Source organism: Carcharodon carcharias, chromosome 2, assembly GCF_017639515.1.
Source record: "Carcharodon carcharias isolate sCarCar2 chromosome 2, sCarCar2.pri, whole genome shotgun sequence".
NCBI lineage: Eukaryota > Metazoa > Chordata > Chondrichthyes > Lamniformes > Lamnidae > Carcharodon > Carcharodon carcharias.
Window position 1 is genome coordinate 85,481,437 of NC_054468.1, and position 25,313 is coordinate 85,506,749.

The following is a 25,313-nucleotide window of genomic DNA, read 5'->3' on the forward strand; positions in this document are numbered from 1 at the left end:
ACCAAAAAGCACGTTATCTACAAAAAAATGTCTCGTGACAAGTCGGTTCGTACTTTCTTTTTTCCTTTTCCTTGCCTCATTTCCTTTCCAAGAGCACAAGCAAGCAGAGGATGAGAAAAGTTCTTGCTCTGCACACAAACTCTGTACAACCCAGCTTGTCATGGGATCCACCCCACCCATTATAATACAACCAATCCTAACCTTTTTTCAGGTAAATTATACCATAGCTTAGACTCAGTGTTAGCATAAATTTTGTCCTTTTTAATAACATTCAAAAAGTTAGAGATAATAAACTGTCTAAAAATTAACTACATTTAATATTGTTTCAAAACATTCACTTTAGACTAAATGCAAAATGGAATATAATGTGGGCAAATTTGACATTACCCAATTTGGCAGGAAGAATAAAAAAGAAGCATATTATCTAAATGGTGAGAGATTGCAGAGCTCTGAGATTCTGAGGGGTTTGGGTGTCCTAGTGCATGAATCACAAAAGGTTTGTGTGCAGGTATAGCAAGTAATTAGGAAAGCTAGTAGAATATTATTTATTGCGAGGGGAATTGAATATAAAAGTAGGGAGGTTATGCTTCAGTTGTACAGCACACTGGTGAGATCACATCTGGAATATTGTGTACAGTATTGGTCACCTTATTTAAGGAAGGATGTAAATGCAATAGAAGGAGTTCAGAGAAGGTTTATTAAACTAATACCTGGAACTGGCGGGTTGTCTTATGAGGAAAGATTGGACAGGTTAGGTTTGTATCCACTAGAATTTAGAAGAGTGACTTTCATTTCTTACCTTGACTGATTGGTCCTGCCAGCCCCACCTCATCACACCCAGGACGCCAGGCCCTTCCCACTTTACCCTCCATACTCCCCAATCCCACCCTCTGACTTGATTGAGACCTTTAAGATCCTGAGGGGTCTTGACAGGGTGGATATGGAGAGGAAGTTTCCTCTTGTAGGAGAATCTAGAACTAGGGATCACTGTTCAAAAATAAAGTGTCACTCATTTAAGGGAGAGATGAGGAGAAATTTTTTGTCTTAGAGGGTCGTGAATTTTTGGAACTCTCTTCCTCAAAAGGCGGTGGAAGCAGGGTATTTGAATGTTTTTAAGGCAGAACTAGATAAACAAGGGGGTGAAAGGTTATCAGGGGTAGGCGGGAGCTTGCAGTCAGATCAGCCATGATCTTATTGAGGGTCCGGGTGGCCTATTCCTGCTCCTAATGTTTATATGTTCGTATGCTTTACAGTACATGCGGTCCAAAATCAAGAAACCCATGTACAAAGAACTTCCCAACAATTGTGAGTAATGCCTATCCTGGCCATTCACAATAGCGCAGCTTGAAGGTAGCCAGACTTTCTAAGAAGTTAAGTTTTGTATCCCTTTCTTTATATCATGTTAAAACGATCATACACTGGCCAATTCTTGCTGAGTTTTAACTTTGTTGGATAGATTATAATTAGGTAATTGTACAGATTCCTAAAAACACAACCACAGGTGGCATCATGACCTGCTGAATATCCTGTTACATTGTCTGAAATTTTATGCTGCAGCGATCATGTTCTTTGTCCTCAAGTGTCATTGTGATTAGGTTAAGGGCAGATGCATTAAGATTAAACCAGCTCTGATTTAGTCATGTGGTTTAACCATAAGTAGCTGTTCTGACTTTACTCCATATTAAAAACAATGTAAAAATATCTTTAATCTTTGCTACCCCCAACCATTTTAAGTACTGCCTACCCTAACATGCAGTGTACCTCAGGGTCTGAAGTGCAGGACACCCGAGGGCCCAGGGCACAGAAGACCCGAGGTCCCAGGGCGCAGGAGACCCGAGGTCCCAGGGCGCAGGAGACCCGAGGTCCCAGGGCGCAGGAGACCCGAGGTCCCAGGGCGCAGGAGACCCGAGGTCCCAGGGCGCAGGAGACCCGAGGTCCCAGGGCGCAGGAGACCCGAGGGCCCAGGGCGCAGGAGACCCGAGGGCCCAGGGCTCAGGAGACCCGAGGGCCCAGGGCGTAGGGCACGCCAGGGCCCAGGGGGAACCTCAACTGTTTACAATTTATATAAATGACTTCAATGAAGGGATTGATGGGATGGTTACCAAATTTGCAGATGATATAAAGATAGGTAGGAAAGTAAGTTGTGAAGAGAACATAAGGAGGCTAGAAAAAGATATAGATAGGTTAAGTGAGTGGGCAAAGATCTGGCAAATGGGGTATAATGTGAGAAAATGTGAAATTGTCCATTTTGGCAAAGAGAGTAAAAGAGAAGCATATTATCTAAATGGTGTGAGATTGCCGAGCTCTGAGATGTAGGGGGATTTGAGCGCTTTAGTGCATGAATCACAAAAGGCTAGTATGCAGGTACAGCAAGTAATTAGGAAAGCTAATAGAATGTTATCATTTATTGCAGGCGAAAGTGAATACAGAAACATGGAGGTTATGCTTCAGTTGCACAGAGCACTAGTGAGACTACATCTGGAGTACTGTGTACAGTATTGGTCACCTTATTTAAGGAAGGATGTAAATGTGTTGGAAGCCGTTCAGAGAAGGTTTACCAGGCTAATACCTGGAGTGGGCGCGTTATCTTATGAGGAAAGATTGAACAGGCTAGGCTTGTATCCACTGGAACAAAAATAGAAAATGCTGGGAAAACTCAGCAGGTCCAACAGCATCTGTGGAGAAAGAAACAGAGTTAACATTTCGAGTCCGTATGACCCTTTCTCAGAGTTGTGATTTAAGCTCTACACTGTCCCTATCTCTGTACTCCATTTATTTTAAACTCTACACTGTCCCTATCTCTGTACTCCATTTATTTTAAACTCTACACTGTCCCTATCTCTGTATTCCAGTTATTTTAAACTCTATCCTCCCCCCCCATCTCCGTGTGTAGATCACTTTAATCTCTACAATGTTTTTATATTGCTATATTCTGTTGACATAGATTATTTGCCTGCTATTTTATGAACTTGCTTTTGAATTTTTGACACTAGGTTAATGGATGCATTAAATTGATGGAAAGAGTATAACAAGAAATTGGTAATACTGCCATACATTTCTAACTATAATTTCTGCTCTAATTCTTTTATAGATTGCTGCCTATTTAAGCAAAAGAGATTTTGTGGATCATGGCAGCCATATTGACCCTGTGGGTAAGTGTGAATCACTGACTGGTCTTTTCTGCTCCACAATAATTCTGCAATTTACCATTTTCTTCTGCTTTTAACCCCATCAAAGTGTTAGGAAGAATTCCTCTTGTAGGAATTTAGTCCATCTCCCTGCTCACAGACCTTACTCCAAGCTGTTTACAACAACCAGCAAGAGGTGCCATAGAGCACCTGGAAAGTCTGACTCTGAGGGGCAGTGTTGTTGATTCTGAGGAATGAGTGAGCGAAGTACTGGGGTTTGGCCACGTGATAGTGCCCCTCGTGGGTCTGACTCTATTGGCAAGGTCCCTCGTTCTGAGGTCTGACTCTGTAGGGTAATGTCCATAATGTTGGGGTCTAACTCAGTGGGGAAGTGTCCCTCAATCTGGGGTCTGTCTCGGTGGGGTAATGTCCATCATTCTGGAGCCTATCTCTTTGGGATTATGTCCCTCATATTGGGGTCTGTGTGTAGGGTAGTGCCCCTCACTCTGGGGTCTGACTCTGTGAGGTAGTGCTCCTCAATCTGGGCTCTGACTCTGCGGGGTAGTGTCCCTCACTCTGGGGTCTGACTCTGTGGGCTAGTGTCCCTTACTCTGGAGTCTGTCTCTGTGGGTCATGTCCCTCACTCTGGGGTCTGTCTCAGTGGGGTAGTGTGCCTCGATCTAGGGTTGTGACTTAGAAAATTGCTGTGGTGCAATCTCACTTCATAAAGGTGCTACGGTGTTTGATGCCTTAGTGTTTCACAGCTTGCAGGGGAGCATTACTTTATCAGTATCCATTGAAGCGTAAAGTGTTTCATTGTCAGGACCCAATAAACACTTCCATCATCTTGCTGAATGTAAGCATCATTTAGAGAATGAAAGCAAAACACTACGGATGCTGGAAATCTGAAACAAAAACAAAAATACCTGGAAAAACTCATCAGGTCTGACAGCATCTGCGGAGAGGAACACAGTTAACGTTTCGAGTCTGTAGACTGATGAAGATCAACTGTATTCTTCTCCACTGATGCTGTCAGACCTGCTGAGTTTTTCCAGGTATTTTTGTTTTTGATTTAGAGAATGAATGCTGATGCAAGGTGCAGTTAGGTGTTGAGTCCTGATCTGTTCTGATGGGTCTTCTCCATTTCTTCGACTCAGACCTAGTCCATGTTGCTATCTGTTGGATTGTGCTTCGGAACTAACCTGGGCTCTTGGCATTGCATTTGCCAGCATTCAATGGTGCATGATCAAACTCATTAACATACAATCCACAAGGGAAGATACTCTGGTTGGAGTAACAAAGTTAATGTTTCAGGTCAATGACATTTGGTCAGAATTGGAAGATGTTAGAGATGTAACAGGCCTTTAACAAGCCCAGAGACAGAGAAGGGGAAAGTGGAAGATGGGGAGGTCTGTGATAGGGTGTAAGGCAAAAGAGATTAAATGACAAAAAAGATGATGGTGCAAGACAAAAGAGGGTGGGAATGGAGCAAATAAAGAAATAAAACATAGGTCTGCTACTTGTAGCCACTGCTACTGGAGATCTGCTGTCATGGTGTCAGACTCATCTGTCTTGCGCCACCCTCACACATGCTTGTTTGCAACCGCTCTGTGTCTTTCATCATCCAACCACACCTAGGTTGATGCCTCTTTCTGCTGTCCTCCACTTTGCCCTCTCGAAGAGATCTCTGTAGCTTTTCAGCTCTGATCAAATGGCCAAAATACTGACATTTACTTTTCTGGATGTCACTTTTTAGAGTTCTTTTTGTTCTTGCTATTTCAAGCACCTGTTCATTTTTCTAATGGCCTGTATGTGGAATTTTTAGCATGAGTCTTAACATCCACATTTCAAAGTCCTCTGTTTTGTACCACAGATCTTTTCTTTGTGTCCAGGTTTCTGAGGCCTAGGGCAAAGTGGATGGAATGTAGAATCTTATGAGGTTTTCCCTTGGCACCAACATGAATTTTCTTGCTGTTAATACATTCTTCATCTTCACAAAATTACTTCTTGCTATCTCTATCCTCCTCCTCACTTCTGCATCACATCTGCCATCTTAGGCTATCACTTTTTCTGAATAGACAAACTTATCTATTAGTTCCAGTGTAACACCATTCACTTCAATCTTCACTCTACTTTTTTCTCATGTATTCCTTCTGATTACCATTGTTTTTGTCTTTTTGGTGTTCATACTCAATCCATATTCAAAACTTCTAGATTTTACTTGAGCTACAATATGTTGTAGGGCATCTTCTACTTCTGTAAGTAGTGCTGTGTTGTCAGTGTACTGCAAGTTTGTTATGTACTTGCCTTCAATTTTTACCCCTGGAAGTACATCTAATTGCCTGAATATTTGTTCTGTGGACAGATTCAATAATCTTGGTGACAGTACAGAGCCTTGTAGTGCTCCTCTCTTCACTTGAAACATATCTGATTGTCCATCTTCTAGCTTTCTATTTGATCCCATATAGGCTCTGGATAAATGTCACATCTTTGCTGTCAATGTCACATTTCAGCAACAAATCTATTAACTTTTGGTGATAGACACAAACAAAAGCTTTTTCATTGTCTATGAAACATATGTAAATGTTCTTCTTTACTTCTAGATATTTCTGGAAGATTATTCTTAGGTTAAATATTCCCTCTCCTATTCCTATTCCAGGTCTAAATCCAGACAGTGTTTCACCAATTTCTGGTTCAAATATGTTTTGATTTCTTTCTACTGTGATTTGCAGAATCAGTTTAATGAGATGATTCATTAAGCTCATTGTTCTCAAAAGATTGTATTCCATTGCTTTAGGTTCTAGAGAAATGTGAATGTGAAAGGTGAATAAGGACCAGCAGATATTGTCCAAGAAAACTACACAAAAATAAATTTAAAAATTGGTGTCAGTGGTTATGATCCGAAATTGTTGAATTCACTGATGAGTGTGAAAGGCTGTAAAGGCCGAGCTTGTGAAACTGAGCTTCCGATCCCTTATCCTTTTAAACCTCCACCCCACTCCCACTCTGACCCTTCTGTCCTCTGTCTCCTATACTGTTCCAATGAAGTGCAATATAAGCTTGAAGAACAGCATCTCATCTTTCAATTAGATACTTTACAACCTTCTGGACTCAGCATTGAGTTCAACAATTTAAGATCATAACCACTGCCACTAATCTTTTTTATTTTTTTGTGTTTTCTTTTGGATGACAGCTATGTGAGGATCACTCTGGTTTTCATGTTTATACCTCCTCTAGTTTCATATTTTGTTTCTTTACTTATCCATTACCAGCTGCTTTTGCCTTGCACCATCACCCTTTTGTCATTTAATATCTCCCTTTCATCCTATCACAGGCCTTCCCCTTTACTCTTTTCCTCCTCCCCTGTTTCCCTGCATAAAACCTGCCGTGTCTCTAACTTTTTTGCAGCTCTGATCAAAGCTCATGACCTGAAGCATTACCTCTGTTTCCCACGCTGAATATTTCCAGCGTTTTCTGTTTTTGGTTCAGTTTTTGGCATCTGCAATAACTTGCTTTTGATTGAGCTTTCCCTGGAATTGGTGTCGGCCCATTGGCCTATTCTGGAGGAGAGCCTGGTGCTTTCCACTGTCAATTGGCTGTCAAAGATACGAAACCCTTAGAAAAAATTGGAGGCGACTTACTAGAATGACACCAGGGATGGCACCAGTAATGTAGAGACTGAAGAAACTGGGATTGTTCTCATTAGAGCAGAGAAGGTAAAAGGGAGATTTGATAGAGGTGTTCACAACTATGAATAATTATGAAAGAGTAAATAAAGAGAAACAGTATTCACTGGCAGGAGGGTCAGTAACCAAAGATTTAAGGCAATTGGTAAAAGAACCAGAGAGTTGATGAGGATATTTTTCATGACTCATTGAGCTGTTATGATCTGGAATAAGTTCCTGGAAGAGTGGTATAAGCAGATTCAATAGTAATTTTTTTATAGCCTCCTTCTGTGCTATAAGATTCTATGACCAATTGGATGTTAACTTCCTCTGTTCCTCCCTGAAAGCATTAGCTCTTGTTGGGGTACAGGGTCCACTTGCACTGGCTGTCCTCTGGTACCTGACTCAAGTAGCTAGTCTTTACATGCAAGCCTAGGCAATGAACGTCAGGCAATAGTTTTACTGTGAATAGCTCCATATCTTTAACGAATGCAGCCCCCCTCCAAAGCCCCCACACATGTACTTTCTAGAAGATGTTTATTGAACAAGACGTCAGTGGTGGGACCTCTGGTTCATTTTTTTAACCTCAAATCCACCTGGTGTATAAATCCATTGGAGGTACTCGACTTGGCAGATTGCACCTTTATCCTGAGTTGAGAAGCGTTGGTTGAGAGGGCCTGAGGGAAGTTATAAATTGCTGTTATGGGATGCATGGGCACCATGTAAAGTTGGTATAATCAATATTCTGCTTCTCTCTGTAGATGGCGTGCTGCTGGTGGACACTGGTTACGTAAAGGAACGAAAAAGTGAGTCCTGTGCCATTTGAAGTATGAAAAGGGCTCTCTCTGCTTTTGAAGTGAATCAGCTCACATGGTCATAAAGTCCTCACATCACCGATTATGAGTTCTTTCAAAAAAAAAACTCCAAATAAATTTTAGCCCAAAAATACTCAGCACACTTTAGAAAGTGGAGTGGAGAAGATACGGGCCGGAGTTCATCTTCAGCATGAGCGAATGAGACCTGGAAACTACAGTTTCTGATGTCTGATGTCAGGAACAAATCTTTTACTTACTCACCCACTCACTCTCTTTTCACCCCAGGTTTAACATAGTTTAAAATATCAGTTTAAAATAACTAATTTTATTCTTATTAGTTATCAAGATGTCAGCAAGGCTGGGATTTATTACCCATTGCTATTTGCCTTAAGGAGGTGACGCCAGTTGATGGGACTTCTTGAGTGAGTGCTATACTATGTAAAATGCCATGTTTTGGTTGAGATATTAAACCAAGCCCCCATCCGACCAGAAAAATGGACATTAAAGATCCCATGGGAGTATTTTGATGAGCAGGAGAGTTCTTCCCAAAGACCTGGCCACTATTTGTTCCTCAGTCAAACATCACTAAAACAGATTATGCGATCGTTTGTGGGACCTTGCTGTGCACATATTGGTTTCCCAGGCTTCCTACATTACAACAGTGACTATGCTTTATTGGCAGTTAAATCATTTGGGATGCCCTGAATTTGTGAAAGGTGCAATAGAAATGCAAATCCTTCTTTATTCTTGAACCATTGGTGGTGTTCTATTGATACAGCCAAGTGACTTTCTAGATCACTTCAGAAGGCAACTAAGGGTCAACCATTTTGGTTTGAAAATGGGGTCACATGTACCCCAGACCTGGTAAGAGTTAGGGTTTCCTTACCTAAAGGATAATCATGACCATCCTTTATTGATCTTATTTCCAGATGCTTTTTAAACTGAATTCAAACTGGTTGGGTATCTCTGCCAGGACGGGAAATTCAGACTAACCCACTAAAGGTTAGATGGTTCAATCTTGCAATTCAATTTTGGGGCCTGAGTTTTGCATTTTGTTTAACATTCCTTTACCTTCACTTCAGACTTTACAAGCAGATTACAATGAATGGCACATTTGTAAAGCCTGTCTCACCATTCAGAAACAATCCGCACTTATGTGTAAATTGCCCCACTTTTAGGAATGCTGTGGTTTCAGGCAACAGTGCTGAGGAGGAGAACGTGTAAGTGGGTAGAATATTTGATCCCAGGCCTCCACCGGCAGCCATTTTGGAGCTCGCTGAAGAAAGTGATTTGTTGTTGGCACAGACTGGCCCCACTTGTTTCCTGAAGATCCCAACTAACCTGCTGTGTATTTCCATGTTATCACTTCTTAATTCAATCCTTCCAATCTTTCTAATCTTGTGCTCTTCTCTAACCTCAGTTTATTGCAGATTGAGCTGTACTTTCCACTATGGACCAGAGGACATCGAGATGATTGGACAGGCATTTAAAAGAGACCTGTATATCACGACAATCCAGGTGTACCCTCCAACAGGAGAGCAAGCAAAACCCCTGACCAAGGCGCAGGAACGCCTGGTGAGGAAGATTGGAGACAAAGCTGTGCCCTTCTGCTTTGAGGTACGTTCTGCAACTTGCATTAGCAGCAGAAATGACTCTGGTTGGGAACAATTTTAGCTGGGAGGAGTGGGATGTGTTGGTGGAGTGGGGGCTCAATTTTATCATGGCCATTCCTATCAAAATGAGTTCTGATCCTTTCCGACTGGCCAGATCATCATCTGCCTTCCAGTTCATGACTGCAGCCAATCACCAAATTAATAAAACTTCCCAGATATGAGAGCAGGACTCAGGCCTCAGACAGAAGCAGGTTCATGAGAAATTCCCATGGGACTGAGTGAAAAGAAGTGTTTGGCACATGCAAAGTTAACCAAACATCTTTGATGCCGCTTCAGTGACGGAAGACATGTGGCTATTTCCTGTGCTGCCAAAGGAGCTTGATCAGAAAAGTCAATGGTGAAGCATCTAAACAAGAGGAAGTGACTAATAAAGAGGAATGAAAACTAAGTGAGGTTACTGTTTTAAGTGTTACTGACAATCTGCCTGCCACAATTAACATTTCTGTCTTTTCTCTAAACAGTTCCCAAACCATCTTCCCTGTTCCGTAAGTCTTCAGCCTGCTCCCAGTGACCCAGAAAAGGTAAGACCTCTAAGTTCTCCAGAGGAAAATGATGCAGAATGTGGTGGATGCATATTCTGCTGATGGTTTAAAGAAACTCCTTGTTGATGCCATTAAAATTATTCTGAATAACCCAACAGAAAAATCACAAGTAGAGGTTGAAGATAGTCCAGATTCCAGTTTTGGTTCTGATCTGAATTCTAGTTCCCATTTTATTCTTTATTCTGGACCAAATTAATTTGTGGACTTTGGTCACAAAGAATAGGTCAAATTTGAATTGAAGGTTTTGGCTGGTTACATACAGAGTGAGCTACATGCTGGAATCCAGTTGAAATGTTTGGGTGGTTTTATATATTAAATAACAAGTACAGTGAGAGCAGGGACAGCGAGAGGCCAGAGTCAGAATGTGAGCTGAATACAGAGCAGTGATAAAGACATTCAAAACTGACGCCACTGCTGCGGAGAGAGTGGATTGATGGAGAACTGGTAAGTGTTAGATTGTTTCATTAAATTGTTTGTCTTCACAGTTGTTGATAATTCACTTGATGATTATTTTAATTCCAGTCTCTTTAGTTATGTTACAGTCTTTTAGAGGACAGTCTCTTACAGTTTTATAGTAGAGGGTCTCAGTATCTTAGATTTTCACAGTTCTGTTTCAAGTGTTTTAGTGGTCAGGGTCTCAGGAATTAAGAGGCCTGTGGATTCACTAACATTTTTGAAATTGGGGGTCCCATGTTGCAAACCTTGGTCTCTGTGGGATCTCACAGTGCAGCTAGAGTCACTGCAGTATATTGGAAATCTGAGAGTTTCTGTTAACTTGTGCTCCAGAATGTGGACACTCCACAGCCACAGAAGTACAAGAGGTGAGGGAATGCGTGACGAGCAGACAGGGTAGGAGGAAGGGTGCAGGAATCCCCCAAGTCAGTGGCACTCTCTAACTAGTTTCCAGTTTTGAACATCAGGGAGGATGGTGACTGCTTGGAGGAATGCAGTAAGAATTAAACCCCTGGCACCAAGTGGAGATTTGGCTGCGCACAGGGGAAATACAAAGATAAGAAATGCAGTATCATAAGGAATTTGATGGTTTGGGGCATGGCCAGCCATTTCTGTAACCATAAGCATGATTCTCGAATGGTATGTTGCCTCCCTAGTGCCAGGGTGAAGAATATTACTGAACGAGTTTAGGACATCTTGTGAGCAGAAGGGAAGCAGTCATAAGCCATGGTTCATGTTGGAACCAATGATATGGACAGAGTTTCAGGAGTTAGGAAAAAGATTTGAATAAAAGGACCTCAAGGTATTACCCCCAGTGCCACATGCTAATGAGTATAGAAACAAGGGGATAATTGCAGGTAAATGCATGGCTGGAGAAGTGGTACAGATAGGGGAGGAAATAAATTAGGGAGAAACAAGACATATCCTTCGAAGGGAAAAGAATGAGTATCCAAATTTAATGCTACCTGAATGACAAAGGAAATAAAAGTTCAAATAAAGCAGATAAATGAGGCTTATGACGAATGTCAAGAACATGATTCAGTTAGTAACTAGAAAGATTATGGAACATACAGGAGGGAATTGAACATGTTAATGTGGGAGGCAAAGAGAGGTTATGAGAAAAAACTAGCAGGCAATATTAAATTGAATGCTAAAGCATTTTATAAACATATAGGGCGGAATCTTCCGTGCCCACAGGCAGTGGGAAGCTTGGCAAGCAGGGGAACTTAATTTGGTGTGAGGCCAAAAAAATCAGTTTCCCAATGACGGAATGAACTTTAGCAATTAAGTTCTCAAGACTTTAAAGACGGTTAAACGCAGGTCAGGCTTCCCGATGAAGAATGTTAGGAAACCCTTTTGCAGTAACATGTCATGCATGCTTGTTAAAAGGCCTTTTCACAGGAATTAAGTTCCCCCTCCAAATTAAGTTCCCCGCCAGTGAGAACTTGGAACGTTCACATTCACGACTGCATATGAGTGATGTGCACCTGGTGAGGTAGACTTTTTCCATGATCAACGGTGATTTGCTGCTGCATTGTCCTCTTTGGGGACTGTCTGTGTCAGCCTATGTTTGAGAACAAGTGGTGGCAGTGCAAGTTGTGTGGGGGAGGACCAATGAAGGGAGGCAGGATTAGAGGGGAAGGGAGGAGCAGTGGCCAGGCAAAGTTGGAAGGGATGGTGCAGGTTATTCAACCCCATAAAGTAATGACAGGGACGGCAACTCCTTGCCTGCCCCCATTGCGAGATTCGGTGAGCTCCTCACAGCTGCATATGAAATGAGCTGAACAGTGCAAGATTATGCACGTACAGTTAGCCCACCCCACAGCAGAAATCACTCTCACTTCCACATCTGCCATCAAACTTATATTTTGACCTTAAAGCAAAAGCAGTTCACTGGGGAAATAGTTCAGCCTGTTCAGGACCCACAGGGAAATCTTCATACAGAGCCAATGGCAAAACAACTAAATGAATGCTTTGCATCAGTCTTCACAAAGGAAATGGCTGATGTGAGGGTTATATTAAAAGAGGAGCAGGAAAGTATGAGCATGATAGTAATAGATAGAGAAGACAGATTAAACAGATTAGCGTTACTAAAAGCTGGTAAATCACCTGGTCCAGATTGAATGCATCCTGGGTTGATGCAAGAAGCAAACACAGAAACAGCTGAGGCATTGGTCGCAATCTTTCAAACCTCATTGACTACAGGGACATTGCCTGATGACTGAGGGTTGTGAATGTTATTCTACAATTCAGGAAAGGAGGAGGGATAAACCAGAAAACTACAGTTTTGTTTTACTCATTTACGGGATGTGGGCATCGCTGGCTGGGCCAGCATTTATTTCCCATCCCTAATTGCCCTTAAGAAGGTGTTGGTGAGCTGCCTTCTTGAACCGCTGCAGTCCATGTGATGCAGGTACACCCCCAGTGCTATTAGGGAGGAACTTCCAGGATTTTGACCCAGCGACAGTGAAGGAACTGCGATATATTTCCAAGTCAGAATGGAGAGTGACTTGGAGAAATACTTGCAGGTGGTGGTGTTCTCATCTATCTGCTGCCCCGTTGTCCTTCTAGATGGTAGTGGTCGTGGATATGGAAGGTGCTGTCTCAGGAGCCTTGGTGAGTTTCTGCAGATGGTACACACTGCTGCCACTGTGCGTCAGTAGTGGAGGGAGAGAATGTTTGTGGAAGGGGTACCAATCAACTGGGCTGCTTTATTTAATCAGTCTAAAATTACTGATGGGGAAGTTATTGTTAACTATGTACACGGACAAAGTAAACCTTAATTTGAAAAAGCATGGATTAATCAGAAAGAGCCAGGATGGACTTGCTAAAGGGAAATTGTATCTGACTAACTTGATTGAATTCTTTGATGAGAAGGTTAATCAAGGTAATGTAGTAGATAGTCTTTATATATTATATATATATATATATATATATATATATGGACTCCTGGAAGGCATTTGACAGAATACTATACAGAAGTCTTGCTAAGAAGATAGAATATGAATTAGGAGGAAGTAGTTGGTATGGAATAAAAACAGAAAGTGCTGGAAAAACTCAGCTGGTCTAGCAGCATCAGTAGAGAGCAAAACAGAGTTAATGTTTTGAACCCAACATGACTCTTCTTCGGAACGTGACAATGAATCATATTGGGCTCAAAATGTTAACTCTGTCTCTGCCTCCACAGATGCTACCAGTCCTGCTGTGTTTTTCCAACACTTTCTGCTTTTATTTCAGATCTCCAGCACCCACAGTATTTTTGCTTTTATTTTAGCATGGGTATGTAATTGACTGAGTGGCAAAAAGCAGATGGCAGTGGCAGAAGGATGTTTTTCAGATTGTCAAGTGGTTTTCAGCAGAGTTAACTTTGGAGTCCATTACTCTTCAATTTTTATAAACGACCTAGATTCAGGTGTGGGAGCAGCATTATAAAGTTTGCAGATAATATAAAACTTGACAAAGTAGTAGATAGTCACAAGGGTAGTTGTAAATTTCAGAATGACACAGACAGAAAAGTGAAATGGGCACAAGCATAGCAAAGGTTGTTCAATATAGAGAAATGCAAAAAGAAGCACTTTGGAAGGACTTACATAGAAAGACAGTACATTGTAAATGGCATAATTTTAGATAAAGTAGAAGAAAAAAAGAGACCTTGGTGACCATATACACAAGTCCTTAAAGGTGGTGGGTCAAGTTGATAATATGGTTAAAAAAAATTATATGGATTACCGGAGTTTATAAATGGAGGCAGAGAATCTAAAAATAAAGAGATCGCACTGGAACTTCATAAATCACTGGTTAGGCCTCAGCTGAAGTTTTGTTGACAGTTCTAGGCATCCCCCTTCAGGAAACGCCTTAGAAAGGGTACAAAGGAGGTTCACCAGGGCTGAGGGACTTCAGCTCGGTCGAGAAGTTGGAAAAGTTAGGGCTGTCCTTAGAATGGACGAGGCTAGGTGGAGACCACATAGTTTATTTAAAAATTGAGAATTTTTAAAATATTAATTCATAGGATGTGGGCTTTGTTGGCTGTGCCAGCATTTATTGCCCATCCCTCGTTGCACTTGAGAAGGTGATGGTGAGCAAATAAGGAAAAACTAAAGTAAAATAAACTAAATCTGAAGAATCTAATTCGGCTCAGAGCGTTAACTCTCTCCACAGATGCTGCCAGACCTGCTGAGTATTTCCGGTATTTTATTTTTTATTTCAGGGAAAAACTAATCTCTGTGGAGAGTAGGTCAATAAAAGTCACAGATTCAGATTATTGGAAAAGGATCTAGAGGGGAGATGGGAATTTTTTTCACTCCGAGATCTGTTGCGGACACTACCTGAAAAATATTGGATTCCATAAATAATCTTAACTGGAATTGGACAGACATTTAAGGATGAAGGATTTGCTGCATTATGGACAAAAAGCCGAGTTGCGGAACTAAGCTGTTTCAAATAATCAGTACAGGCAAGATGAGCAGAATGACTACTTTTTGTGCTGTATGTTTCTATGACTCCATGATTCTACTCAGAAGTGTGTTGCAGCTGAAATCTAATCAAAGCACCCAAGCAAGAGTCAACAGCTGCGAACCTCCAACCTGAGGTCAGGTGTTTCTCAGGTGTCGGTGCAGACTCGATGGGCCGAAGGGCCTCTGCTGCACTGTGATTCTGTGTGATTCTAGAATGAATCAGTGACCGTGGCCCACTACCAGATGGATCTCGAGCATTAACATATGGCTAAAGGACTGGTGTGGGAAAAGGGTTCCTTTTCATGGGGCACTGTCATCAGTACTGGGGCAGGAGGAGATGTACTGATCAGACAGGCTCCACCTGAACCAGAGTGGAACCAGTATCACAGTGAAAAAGGTAAATGGCAAAGGCTTTAAACTAATAATATGGGGCAGGGGAGGAACCTACAAGAAATAAAGCAAACATAAAAAAAAAGTGAAATAGGAAAGGAGAGCATGGAACAGACTAAACTAAGGGAAGCCATAACTGACCAGGGGATAAACGAATAAGTGAGTAAAAAAAATGGTCAAAATTGAAGTGAGAGGAACTGCTATTAAAAATCAGTTGACCTGCCTGTACAACGATGCACACAGTGTCTGTCCTAAAAGAGGGGAACTGGAGGCAATAATATGTTGTAAGGAACCTGTAAATAAACCTATGGCTGGGCAAGTGGAGAAGGCCTCAAAGCCTGCCTGGATCATGAGTCCCCTGTCTGTTACCAGTTGGCCTCTGACAATAGGGCCTAAGTAACCATTAAACCCCCTTAATTGGTTACCCCTAGCTTGTGGGTGAGTAGCCCTGTCGATCCCCTTCCCACCTCCGGTTAAATGGCCCGGGGGCAGGATAGTGCCGGGATGTTAGCCGGCAGCATGAATTTTTGTACCCACCCAATTCCCTGTTCAACTCATTGAGGGCTGACAATCCTGCCCTTTGCTTCCTTACTTACCGGAGGGATGGAGCAGGTGGACGTGACATTGGAAGGTGAGATTAAAAATGGTATAACTACATTTCAAATAAATGGAAGTGAAATATCAAATAAGCCAATCAGATTCAAAATGGATAAAACCCTTGATGTGGACTGACTACATACGGGCATTTTAAGAGAAACAAGCAAAGAGATAACAGAGGCATATTATACATATTTAATAATTCATAGAAAAAGATGTCTTGCCCATGGACTGGTGGAATAATGAACGTACATTAAATATAGATATATGGGAAGTTCAAGCACACGGACTGCACGAAGGTTATTAAACAGGGATCTTTTATTCCACTGCCATCAAATCCTTCTAAACTTTAGTGGAAAAGCTTAACTCTGAGAAACTATTTACAATGGATATTCACAGCTGATACTCTGGATCCACCAGGATGTCACTGAGAGCTTAACTCCTGATCTCTAATTTGTTGGGTAGCAGAGCTCAGATGGTGGAACTCCTATTGCTAATTTCTCATGCCCACATGACCCAGATTACCTTGTCTCCCAGACAAGAAGAGAATTCGTCTAATTGGGTCTTCTCAGACTTGGGGGGTGGGGGGGTGCAGGGGGGTTGCTCAGGTGGGCCGCCTAGGTCTCTAGCAGCTTCATGCCTGCTCCACTACCACTTGCCAGTTTTCTAGCCAGCATCAGAGGCTTCAAGCTGCCCTATTAATTTTCTTGGCTCCTCCATGCTATAGCTCACAAGTTCTGAGCTTCTGCTCCTTGCTGCTCTCTCTCTCTCACCTCGTGGCATCTGGCTCTGAATTCCAGCCTACCAAAGACCCTGCTCCCTGCAGGTAGGGCCCCACAGAAGCTAACCAGTTCCTCTGCTCAGTGCTCTCCCCCAACCATCACCACCTGCTGCCAGAGGCCCTGCTACATTAAGAAAAGAGATAAAACATCTATAGTAGGAACTATAATGGACTCAGGATTGAGTGCCTAACAACGAAGGATGTCCCACCACTCACCCCCCCTCCCCCTGCCACCACCCCCACCACCCCCTGCAGTGATCTGCAAGCAAACTCAACAGGGCTTTGCCTTTTGAGCTCCCACCATGGGTTAATACCAGTGGTGACAGGATGAGGCCCTTAAGTGGGCACTAACTTCCCACTTAGGGGTCTCAATTCACAGTGGGTTACAGGGAAGGCCATCCACAAGCCTTTCCGCCCCAGGTTTAATCAGAGTGGTGGCGGGAAGGTGGTCTGGTTCCTACCCTCCCACCTGATTAAATGACCCCCCTCCACCAAATTTGCCTCGGGGCGGGCCTCACACTTCACCCCATGGAGTCACTGGAGAGGGTGAAAACAAATATACCAGAACTGTGAGGTTATACAAATAAGGAAAGGATGAACAGGCTGGGTCTTATTTCTCTTGGAAAGAGAATGCTGACACATGATCTGATAGAGATTTTTAAAATTATGAAAGAATTTTATGAGCAGACATAGGCAAAGTGTTTCCACTTGTAGGGAAGAACCAATTGGAGATTATGAATATAAGGTAGTCACAAAGAACTCAAACAGGAAATTCAGAAGAAATTTATTTACCCAGAGAATGGTGAGAATTTGAAACTTGATACTACATAGGAGTAGGTGAACGGTCTAGATGTATTTAAGGAGAAGCTAGATACACATATGAGGGTTAGGCTGCTAGAGTTAGATAAGGAAGAATGGGCAGAGACTCAGTTGGAGCATGGATTGCTCGAACTGAATGGCCTGAGTTTTGTATATTCTGCATAATTCTATGTAACCTAGAATGATTCAGCACCTGTGAACCTGTACTGTAGAATGATTCAGTGATTCATGAACCTGTACCATAGCCTACCCTTCCTGCTAGATAACTATGATTCCTGATCTTTATGTTTTCTCTGCAGTTCTGTTCCGTAGATTTTGAAGTTACAGCTTTCTGCGTGAGTAATCTGGAGGAAAAGATCCATAAAAGGTAAATGAGGAGGAATATGTTGCATTCTGGAAGGCATTTGAACCTGATATATCTCTCATATACTGTGAAAATAGTCAAGTCTCTAACATCGTTGTGATAACGGTAACACATTCACTGCAATTTATTGCTTCATGTCTTGTGCAGCGCACAATCGAACCAATTGGTTGCACCAATCTGTTCAATTAATGGTTAGAGTATTACCAGCTGAAAGGGGATCAGCAATGTGCAGATACATAGAACTGTGAACTGTCACTCAGTAGGCCTTTAGTGAATCCTTGCTATAAACTACCTGCTGCTACGTGTACAGTGTGAAGCACTCGCAAGGCCTCATGTAGTTAGTAACTTGAAGAGGACTTGGTAGTAAGGGGTAGTGGGGTGGTGGGATTAGACACTAACCTTTCACCACAAATACTATGGTCAAATCCAGCCCAGACTAAAGAGATGAAATTGTCTGGTTATAGTCAGGGTTAGTGTTAGTCACTTGGATAGAAAGCAACACTAGACTATACCTAATTCAGCATCAGTGGGCATTCAATTAGCAATTTCAAGAAGCCACATATGGTGGTGTGAGAAAAGGAAAATTGCCCCATTGGTCTCTTCAGCATGTAGCTAAGGAATATTGTTAGGACAGTATAGTGTGTAAAGTAATAGGGAGCTTGACTCTGTATTTATCTCATATTGTACCTGCCCTGGGAGTGTTTGATGGGACAGTGTAGAGGGACCTTAAATTATGAAATTTTAATCACTGCACAAGTGAGCCTTTAATGACAATATAACAACTTTCATGATATATATTTTTAAAATTTTAGTGTTGGTCATGTTTTACATTAACTTCTTCTTGTTGCTCACTGATTTTGTTTTCCTTCTTTATTTTTCCAGGAGCTCTGTGCGTCTGACTATCCGTAAAATACAGTTTGCTCCAGATCAGACTGGGCAAAAGCCAACTGTTCATACCAGCAAGCATTTCGTGATGTCAGACCAGCCACTCCACTTGACAGCATCTTTGAATAAAGAGGTGAGGGACACCTGACAGAAGATACTAACTAAACAATGCCTCACTCTTTGAATGGTGAAGAAAGTGTGTTTCAAGATGTGAATCAAAAGAAAGATGGGAAGAGGAATAGGTCATTCTATTAGATCATGGCTGATCTGCACCTCAACCTCATTTACCCGCCTTTGCTCCGTATCCCTTAATACCAATTCCTAACAAAATCGATCTCAATCTTGAAAACTGCAATTGTCCTCACATCAACACAAGCTCCAAATTTCTACTACTGTGTGTGTGAAAAAGTGCTTCTTGATTTCATTAGTTTATGGCCCAGCACTAATTTGAAGATTATGTCCCCTTTTCTTCATGCCCCCATCAAATAAACCTCTATCTTCAAGATGCAAGGGAATGCAATCCCAAGTTTTTGTCACCAATCTTCATAATTTTGAACTTTTAAGCCTTGGCGTCATTCTGATGAATCTGTGTTGAACCTCTGCCAAACTTAATACATGTTTTCTAAGGTGCAGTGCCCAGAACTGAATGCAGTTTTCCAGACAGGATCTGACTCCAGCTTTATACATCTTCAGAGCAACTTCCTCCCCTTTGTAATTCAGCATCCTTGAGATAAAGGCCAAGATTCCAGTAGCCCTTCTGATTGTTTTTATACCTATCTACTAGCCTTCAATGATGTGTCTGTTTAGACTCACAAATCTCTTTGTCCTGTTACAGTTCTTAGTTCCTCACCATTTCCTCACCATCTGATTTCACTTTTCTTGAGTCTAAAGTGCATGATCTCACACTGGTCTGCATTGAAGTCTATTTGCATTGATTTTTCCCACTCTGCCCCTGTTCCTTTGTAACTTCTTGCTCCCATCTTATTATTTACCATCCCTTCTGAACTTCACAGAAAGTCAAAATACAGAGTGATAATTTTGATCTGACATAGAGTTTAATAAGTATAATTTATTTTGGTATTATAGTACAAAATAATGAACATGCTTCCCCACATCAGTGGCTTGAACAAAATGCCTCCAAACTATATTCCTATATTCCCCCTCAATACCTCGCCAAAGCTTACCCTCACAGCTTTCTGTTTTAAAAACCTGCCTGACTTTACAGCGTTTATAACTGACTTCCTGTATTACTCTTTCTTCACAGCCAAAAGAATCAGAGACTTCCGGACACAATGGTTGTCCGGTCTTTGTTGATTGCTGAGATAGGCTAATGAATTGCTTATAAATTGCAGACTTTAAGAACATTATATCAAAGCTCAGCTCACTAGTATGTTAACCTCCTATCACCTCAGTGCTTGTATTTAACAAAAAAACGCTTGCATGATACACTTTTCTTTAAAACCCCAAAATTTTAAACTTAATTTTCAGTTTAAAAAAATTGCAAAAAGTGGCACCTTCTACAATGGGTAAGCTATATAGGAAATCCCCTGATCAGGTTCAGCATGGGTTAGATCCATGAGGTTCCTCTGCAGAGCCCCAAAAATTAGCTCAGCTCTCCAACCTCAGTAAAGCTCTCTTTATTCTTTCAGTGCGATAGTTCACAGCAGTCATCTTGAGTTCTCTTTGAGTGTGACAGTGAGCAGAATATTTTGATGGCCATATCACTGGTGCCTCACTAGCAGTGAATGTCTTATTGGAAAATTATGGCAGCATTCCGTTGCTTTCCTTGATCAGCCCACTACTGCATGCAAGGCCGCATGTTCTAGCAGTTTAGTGTCAAGCTTGGCGCAAGGGGAGTTTTTCTACTGCGGACCAATGTCCTGACAATGGCTGGAACTTTACTGCCCTGTCACAGCGGAAATGGGGCAGTAGAATATGGTGAGCCATTCTAAACTCCATTGACTTCAGCGGAACCATAAAATCTTGCTGGATTAAAATTCTGCCCAATGTGTCTATGACACGCATGTCAGAAAGGACCAACCTTCATCTTTTTTGCCAAGTTGTAAAGCAAGAGGAAACCCATTATAATAGCCTGTCCCTCACAAAGAAAGCTACTTCCTCTCATCTCTCTTGGCTGCATTTTAACTTGCATCCTACAGTGTAACAGCAATGTTCTAAGCCATCTTGACCTCCTTATTCTGTATACTATACCTTGATTGTAAATCTCTCATCCGTCCATTTCGTCTCATTAAGAAAGCTACCCTGATAATCTGGTACTGACAACCACTTCAATGAATATGTATGGTCCCGATAGCTTGGTTGGTAAATCCAACTTCTGACTGAGCTAAAAGAGATCTCAGATCTGATTTCAGCCAGGGCAGTGGTTTGCTTTCTACAGTTGGCCTTAGTGCCACTAGGTTATGGAGGAAAGAATTGAGCTTCATTGCCTACTCCCAATCAGTACCCAATGATTCTTGCTGGTGCTTGTGATCATGAGCCTCAAGTGAGGATAGAATTGGGCTTGGTTGTGATGTCCCAGCAGTTGGATAGCCTTGAGACACTGGCTAGGTTCAGATATGAAGGATGAGACTTGAATGAGGCACTAGAGCAGGCAGCAGCTGGGAAGCCAGGTTCCCTGAAAGAAAGGAGAAAGTTGAAACCAAAGGGCTGAATTTGAAGTAATGATTATATTCGTTCCTCAGGTATTCTACCATGGAGAGCCCATCAGTGTCCATATTGAAGTGAATAATAGTTCTAAAAAGGATGTAAAGGGCATCAAAGTATCAGGTATGGTGATGTTTTGATTATGGACTATCAACCCGGAGATCATGAGTTCAAATTGCACCATAGCAAATCATATAATTGAATTTAATAAATTTGGTAATTTGAGGGCTTATATCAGAAAAGTGAGAATGAAAGCTGCTAAATTGCCATCATAACATAACTGGCTCCCTGGGGAAGAGAACTTGCCACTTTATCTGGTCCAGCCTACATGTAATTCCAGTCCCACACTACAGGGTTGACTCTTACCACCCTTAAAATGGCCTCTCAAGGCATTCAGTAGTACAAAGCATTGCTACATTTGGGAAGAAGGGCCACCACCTTCTCAAAGCAATTGCAAGTGGACAGTAAGTCCAGCATTGCCAAGAAGAAATTTTAAAAATGAACAGCTGGACAGCACTTCCACTATGAGATTACCAATTCCTTTCACTGACTTCCAAGATTGTTGCACAAAGTGAAACACTTTTCCAATTTTGAAATATGATTTAGCAAGAAATTATATTGTGTGTAAAAGCCCTTAAGCAACATTAAGCTCTTAAATCTAATAATTCCATCGAGATGTTTTTGGGTAAACAATGCTAACTAGTGAGCGTCTGGGTAAATAGTGCTAACTAATGAGATTCTTAGTAAACAATGTTGGATTTGTGAATCTGAGTAAATAGCGCTAACTAGTTATTCTCTGAGGAAACAGTGTTAAAAGGCAATTTTCTGTTCAAAGAGTACTTACTCATGAGTCTCGGGTAAACAATACCAACTAATACATAAAAGCAAAAAACTGCGGATGCTGGAAATCCAAAACAAAAATAAAAATACCTGGAAAAACTCAGCTGGTCTGGCAGCATCTGCAGAGAGGAGCACAGTTAACGTTTCAAGTCCAAATGACCCTTCAACAGAACTAAGCAAAAATAGAAGAGAGGTGAAATATAATCTGGTTTTTTTTGGTGCGGGGTGGGGGGGTACAAGAAGAGCTGGATAGAGGGCCAGTGATAGGTGGAGATAACCAAAAGATGTCACAGACAAAAGGACAAAGAGGTGTTGAAGGCCAACTAATGAATCTTCGAGTAAACAGTGTTAACTCGTGAGTCTTGTGTAAACAGTGTTTACTAATAAGTCTCTGAGTAAACAATGTGGGTAAACAGCAACGGACTGGTAAATCCCTGAGTAAACAGTGCTAGCTAGTGAGCGCTCGTGGCACCCTAATGAGTGTCTTGATACACACCATAGCAAGCTCTGGGAGAACTTGCTGATGGCAAATGACAGCTAGAAAAGGGTAAGCAGGTGGCAGTGTAGTACAGTCATTATTGATTCACCTTATTTTGGACACATCTTGGATACAATCACTGTAGAAACCTGAGAGTTTCCAGGTGTGAACTATTCCATTCCAGATACGGATATGCAACCCCCAACTTCCATTTCCTTCCTTACCTTCTCTCCTTTCCTTCACATAGATTGGTGTGGTACTTACAACAGAGAAACAGACTATTCAGGCCAATTGGCCCATGCAGGCATTTATGCTCCACAAGAGCCTGCTCCCACCTTTCTTTGTCTAACCCCATCAACATCTCCCTCTATTCTTTCTTCATATTTCCCTTTAAAACATCAATGCTGTTCACCTCAGCTACTCCATGTGATAGAAGCTTACACATTCAAACCACTCTGTGTAAAGAAGTTTCTTCTGAATTCCCTATTGGAATATTTAGTGACTTTTTGATATTTATGGCCTCAATTCTGGTTTCTCCCACAATGGATGCAATTTCTCTACATATACTTTAGTCAACATTTTCATAATTTTAAAGATTTCTATCAGGTCACCCCTCAGTCTTCTCTTTTCTAGGGAAAAGACTTCGAGCCTGTTCAAACTTTCCTGATAGTTAATGCTTTTCCATTCTGGTTTAATTCTAGCATTTTGTGTTAGCTGTGGTTGAGTGGGTAGCACTCTCACCTCTGAGTCAGAAGATTGTAGATTAAAGTCTCCCTCCAGGGACTTGAGCACCAAAATCTCAGTGGCCAGTCCAATGCAGTACTGAAGGAACTCTGCGCTGTTGGAAGTTCCATCCTTCAGCTTGAACATTAAACCTATCTGCCCTCTCAGGTGGGTGTAAAAGATCCCATGGCACTACTTCAAAGAAGGGGAGGGAAGGTATCCCTCGTCCTCCTGGTCAACCTTCATCCGTCAATCCACATCACTAAAGAAACATTTATCTGGTCATTATCACATTGCTCTTTGTGGGAGCTTGTTATGTACAAATTGGCTGCCTTGTTTCTTAAATTATAACAGTGACTACAATTCAAAAAGTACTCCATTGGCTGAAGAGCATTTTGGGATATCCTTGAGGTTGTGAAAGGCGCCATATAAATGCAAATCTTCCTTTCTTATTCTAGAAATTTTTTATACCTTTTTCAGTGCTTCTACATCTACTGTATAAAACTGCTCACTGTACTCTAAACGAGCACTAATAAAGGTTCTTTATAAGCTTAACATAACTTCCCTGCTTTTCAATTCAGTTTGTTTAGAAAAACTTACTTTTTGAGTGGCTTTATTGACCTGCATCACTAACTACTTTTCATGATTTATTTATCTGCTCCACCAGATCCCTCTGCTTTTCTACCCCATTTAGACTCTTATTATCAAGTTGTATGTGGCCTCCTCATTCTTCCTACCAAAATGTACTGCCTCAAATTTACCTATATTGAAGTTCATTTGCCAATTATGTTCCCATTGTGTGCATTAATTAATGTCTTCTTGTATATTTCCATTGTATTAATTATACCCCCCAATTTTTTGTCTATACAGATTTTGAAACTTCCCAAAGACCCAATTTTAATTCGCCCAAAACCCATTCACTTACACCAAGTTATTCTCAGAATGCAAAAGATTTTTCCAACTACAAATACTGTATGTTTAGTGGGTCTGAATATCTTTTCTTTGTTCTCAGTTGAACAAGCGACTAATGTGGTGCTGTACTCAAATGATAAATACACTGAGCAGGTTGCTGTGGAGGAAACAAAGTAAGTAAAGCACTTTAGTAGTACAATAAAAGCCTCGTTGGGTGACGATGATCAAAAACCCTGTAGAATGACTTGAACTCTGTGGGTCAGCCTAGACTCTATAGGATGTTAGGAATCCCGTAGAATGGCTGGTGCCTAATACAATGACCTAGTCCCTCTGTAGTAGCTGGAGCCCTGTAGCGTGGACTTGGTCCTCCAGGAATGTCTGGATGGTGAGGATTGACGGTCTGCAGATCAGTTATAGCTCTTTGAGTTAACTGTGAGCGGTTGAAGTGCCACAGAGTGATCACTGTAGCAGATCGAACAAAAATTCCATTCCACCCATTCACAACTCAGTTTGAGGAGATAGAAATCACAGGGCCCTGATATAACAAAGTCTAATATTTCTGCAGAAGTTCTCCCAACTCTGGCAGACAACAAAAAGTGAGGGTAGAAAGGGGATCATCTAAGGAGCTACATTTGTTAAATTTGTATGCTAGTTCAGCTACCAGTGATGTGGACCAAAAGGGTAACATACAGGTGGATAACCATGCACGATATTGAAGAGCAAGTTGGTTACCCTTAGGGATTACAGATAAGACTATGTGAGAGATGATTGTAGGGGATCCTGCAATCAAGGGAAAGGTAGTATCTCTCCCAACATTTACCAGGCCCACCCCTGTCTCAGCTCATTCTGCTGTCTCATCCATGCCTCAAGTGTTCCAAAACTCTCCTGGCCGGCCTCCCACCTTCCATCCTCCATAAACCTGAGTTCACCCAAAACCTGTGCACATTGACTTACATCGGCTCCTTGCCCAGCAATACCTTAATTTTAAAATTCTCATCCTTGTTTTCAAATCCCACTTCACCCCCCAATGGCCTGGTTTCTCTCTATTACTGTAACCTCCTGCAGCTTTACAACCCTCCAAGGACCATGCACTACTTCAATTCCAGCCCCTTGCGCATCCCTGATTTTCC

The 25,313-nt window shown here is 41.7% G+C and overlaps 1 protein-coding gene across 1 annotated transcript in view; it reads left to right on the top strand.

Moving 5' to 3' along the window:
• Nucleotides 1-25,313, top strand: part of LOC121293298 (S-arrestin-like) — a 46,543-nt gene continuing 21,230 nt past the window's right edge. The window contains exons 1-9 of the mRNA XM_041216205.1: nucleotides 1-45; nucleotides 3,092-3,152; nucleotides 7,555-7,599; nucleotides 9,029-9,225; nucleotides 9,743-9,802; nucleotides 17,617-17,684; nucleotides 18,564-18,699; nucleotides 21,269-21,353; nucleotides 24,284-24,356. Of these exons, the coding sequence (XP_041072139.1) occupies nucleotides 28-45; nucleotides 3,092-3,152; nucleotides 7,555-7,599; nucleotides 9,029-9,225; nucleotides 9,743-9,802; nucleotides 17,617-17,684; nucleotides 18,564-18,699; nucleotides 21,269-21,353; nucleotides 24,284-24,356 (743 nt within the window). The 5' untranslated portion in view covers nucleotides 1-27. The remainder of the gene's footprint in view (nucleotides 46-3,091; nucleotides 3,153-7,554; nucleotides 7,600-9,028; nucleotides 9,226-9,742; nucleotides 9,803-17,616; nucleotides 17,685-18,563; nucleotides 18,700-21,268; nucleotides 21,354-24,283; nucleotides 24,357-25,313) is intronic.